This window comes from Pinus tabuliformis, chromosome 1_1 (assembly GCF_031772625.1).
Source record: "Pinus tabuliformis cultivar Carrire ecotype Pingquan chromosome 1_1, CPIR1, whole genome shotgun sequence".
In the NCBI taxonomy this organism is placed as follows: domain Eukaryota; kingdom Viridiplantae; phylum Streptophyta; class Pinopsida; order Pinales; family Pinaceae; genus Pinus; species Pinus tabuliformis.
Genome location: NC_142297.1, coordinates 469,929,012 through 469,931,020, shown reverse-complemented (window position 1 = coordinate 469,931,020; position 2,009 = coordinate 469,929,012). Strand labels below are relative to the sequence as shown.

At 44.8% G+C, this 2,009-nt stretch overlaps 1 protein-coding gene across 1 annotated transcript; it reads left to right on the top strand.

The window, feature by feature from the left end:
• Positions 1-575: 575 nt before the first annotated feature.
• On the top strand, positions 576-1,550 carry LOC149213786 (uncharacterized). The gene is made up of 2 exons (XM_089389148.1): positions 576-1,156; positions 1,334-1,550. Exons 1-2 carry the CDS (start codon positions 576-578, stop codon positions 1,548-1,550), a joined length of 798 nt encoding a protein of 265 aa, XP_089245274.1.
• Positions 1,551-2,009: the final 459 nt, after the last annotated feature.

The following is a 2,009-nucleotide window of genomic DNA, read 5'->3' as shown; positions in this document are numbered from 1 at the left end:
ATGCAGCAAAGCAACACAAAAATTTAATCCAGCAGCATAGCTTCTGGGAAGTTAGGGACGGCACTATTGCAAGGTTCTGGGAAGATTCCTGGCAGCAACAACATAGACTAAAAGATTTGATTAATCCCCACCAAATTCCCAATTGGGAAACTCACAGGTTTGATAAGATCAATCAATATTGGAAACCTACCTTAACCCATGGATTCAGGAAATGGTTAAACTCTGATCACATTATTCGGAATGGCCTAGAGCCCGATCAATAGATCTTGGGAAAGGAACTCTCCAATCGGAACATAAGATATTCAGAAAAGAAGGATGTGCTCAGATGGGGATATGAAGCAAGGGGAATGTTCACCACGCATGAAGCCTACAACATAATCATAAAAGATTTTGCATTCAAAGATCCACTTTGGACCACTATCTGGGCTCCTAACATCTGGCCGAAGGTGTCCACCTTCCTTTGGCTGCTTTGTCAAAACAAAATCCTCACTTGGGATAATTTGAGGAAGAGAAACTTTCATGGACCTTCCATCTATCCCAATTGTAAACATGAAGAAGAAACCACCTTGCACCTCATGAATACTTGCTCCCTGGCTCGTAAGCTCTGGGAAAAAGTCAGTTTTCGATGCCAAAGGGACAGTAGAATCAAGGAAGACATTCCCACCACTATTCGCAATTGGGCAAGAAATCCTTATAAGAGTAAGGTTCTAAACTCCTTATGGAAGCTCATTCCAGGCCTTCTCATGTGGACTATATGGAAGGAGAGGAACAAACGTATCTTCAAGGATCAGTCTTCGCCTCTGGAAACCATATGGAACAATGTATGTCAAAACCTTAAGGAAACTCTTCTACTCCAAACTTGGCATGACGACGACCTTCCCTCACTGCCACAGGAAAAGAATATCTGGGACAACTGGAATCTACAATGGAATCAAGAATTGAAAATCCTTGCTAAATCTATAGCAAAAAGTACAATATCAGATAAATGGCTCCCTCCTCCCCAGCATGTGATTCAACTGAACTTCGATGGGGCCTCAAAAGGCAATCCAGGCAAAGCCGGGTTTGGGGGAATTTTCAGAGATCATAAAGGCGCCACCCTTCTTACATTCATAGGCTCAAATGGATGGGATTCTAATAACTCAGCAGAACTCGAAGGGTTATGGCAAGGGCTCCTTTTAGCTCACTCACATGGTTTTTTCCCTCTCATAATTGAAGGCGACTCTCAAATCCTAATAAATATGGTGAATAAAATTCTGCAGGGGTCTCCCTCAAACAAAATAGGCAACAATTGGTGACTAGCGGAAAGACTGGAACTTGTTGAGATTTGGCTCAGGTCCCACAGAGCAGTCAATTTCAAACATATTCGTCGGGAAGGCAATAAGGTGGCTGACCTTCTTGCCAACATAGGTGTGGAGAGCAGCACTGCTCTGAATGCTAATGCGCTATCTACTATAGCCACAGAAACACAGATGAAGGAATTCAATGAATTAGTAGAGAAAGAGAAGACACAGGAAGCAGGAGAGCACCCGGATGCGGGTGACACACTATGATATTAATGAACACATTGAAGACTGGCGGCGAGGGGACGGGCCACTTGGCTGATGGCGCCCCTCCCCATACCACCCTGAGACGCCCTCATGACACACTGCAGGCAACATTCAATGCAGGTCTGAAGCGGAAAAAAGCCATTAACTGTCTGGATATGGAGGTACCTCAGTTCATTGTTTCTCCGTCTCCCCTGCTCCACTACAACTGCCCGCCTCAAGCCTATGAACCCAGCTCTCGCACTGTAACTGGGCGTCGCTGCTAGTTAGTCTGCTGCATTGATTTTGGAAATGGGTTTCACCATTCCCATTATGGTTTCTGCTATCTAACCTCTACTCAGATTGACCCTGTTCCCCTTCACAATCCCTCTGTTAGAGCTCCTTTTGTCATCATTCCTTCTGTTACAGCTCCCTCTGAGCACTTAGCCAGAGATACCAGCATGGTGAGACATCAAATGAGAAGTC

Coding starts and splice junctions, on each gene's coding strand:
- LOC149213786 (XM_089389148.1), top strand. CDS start 576: ATGAATACTTGCTCCCTGGCTCGTAAGCTCTGGGAAAAAGTCAGTTTT. Junction 1,157..1,333: donor AACTCAGCAGAACTCGAAGG/GTTATGGCAAGG, acceptor GATTTGGCTCAG/GTCCCACAGAGCAGTCAATT.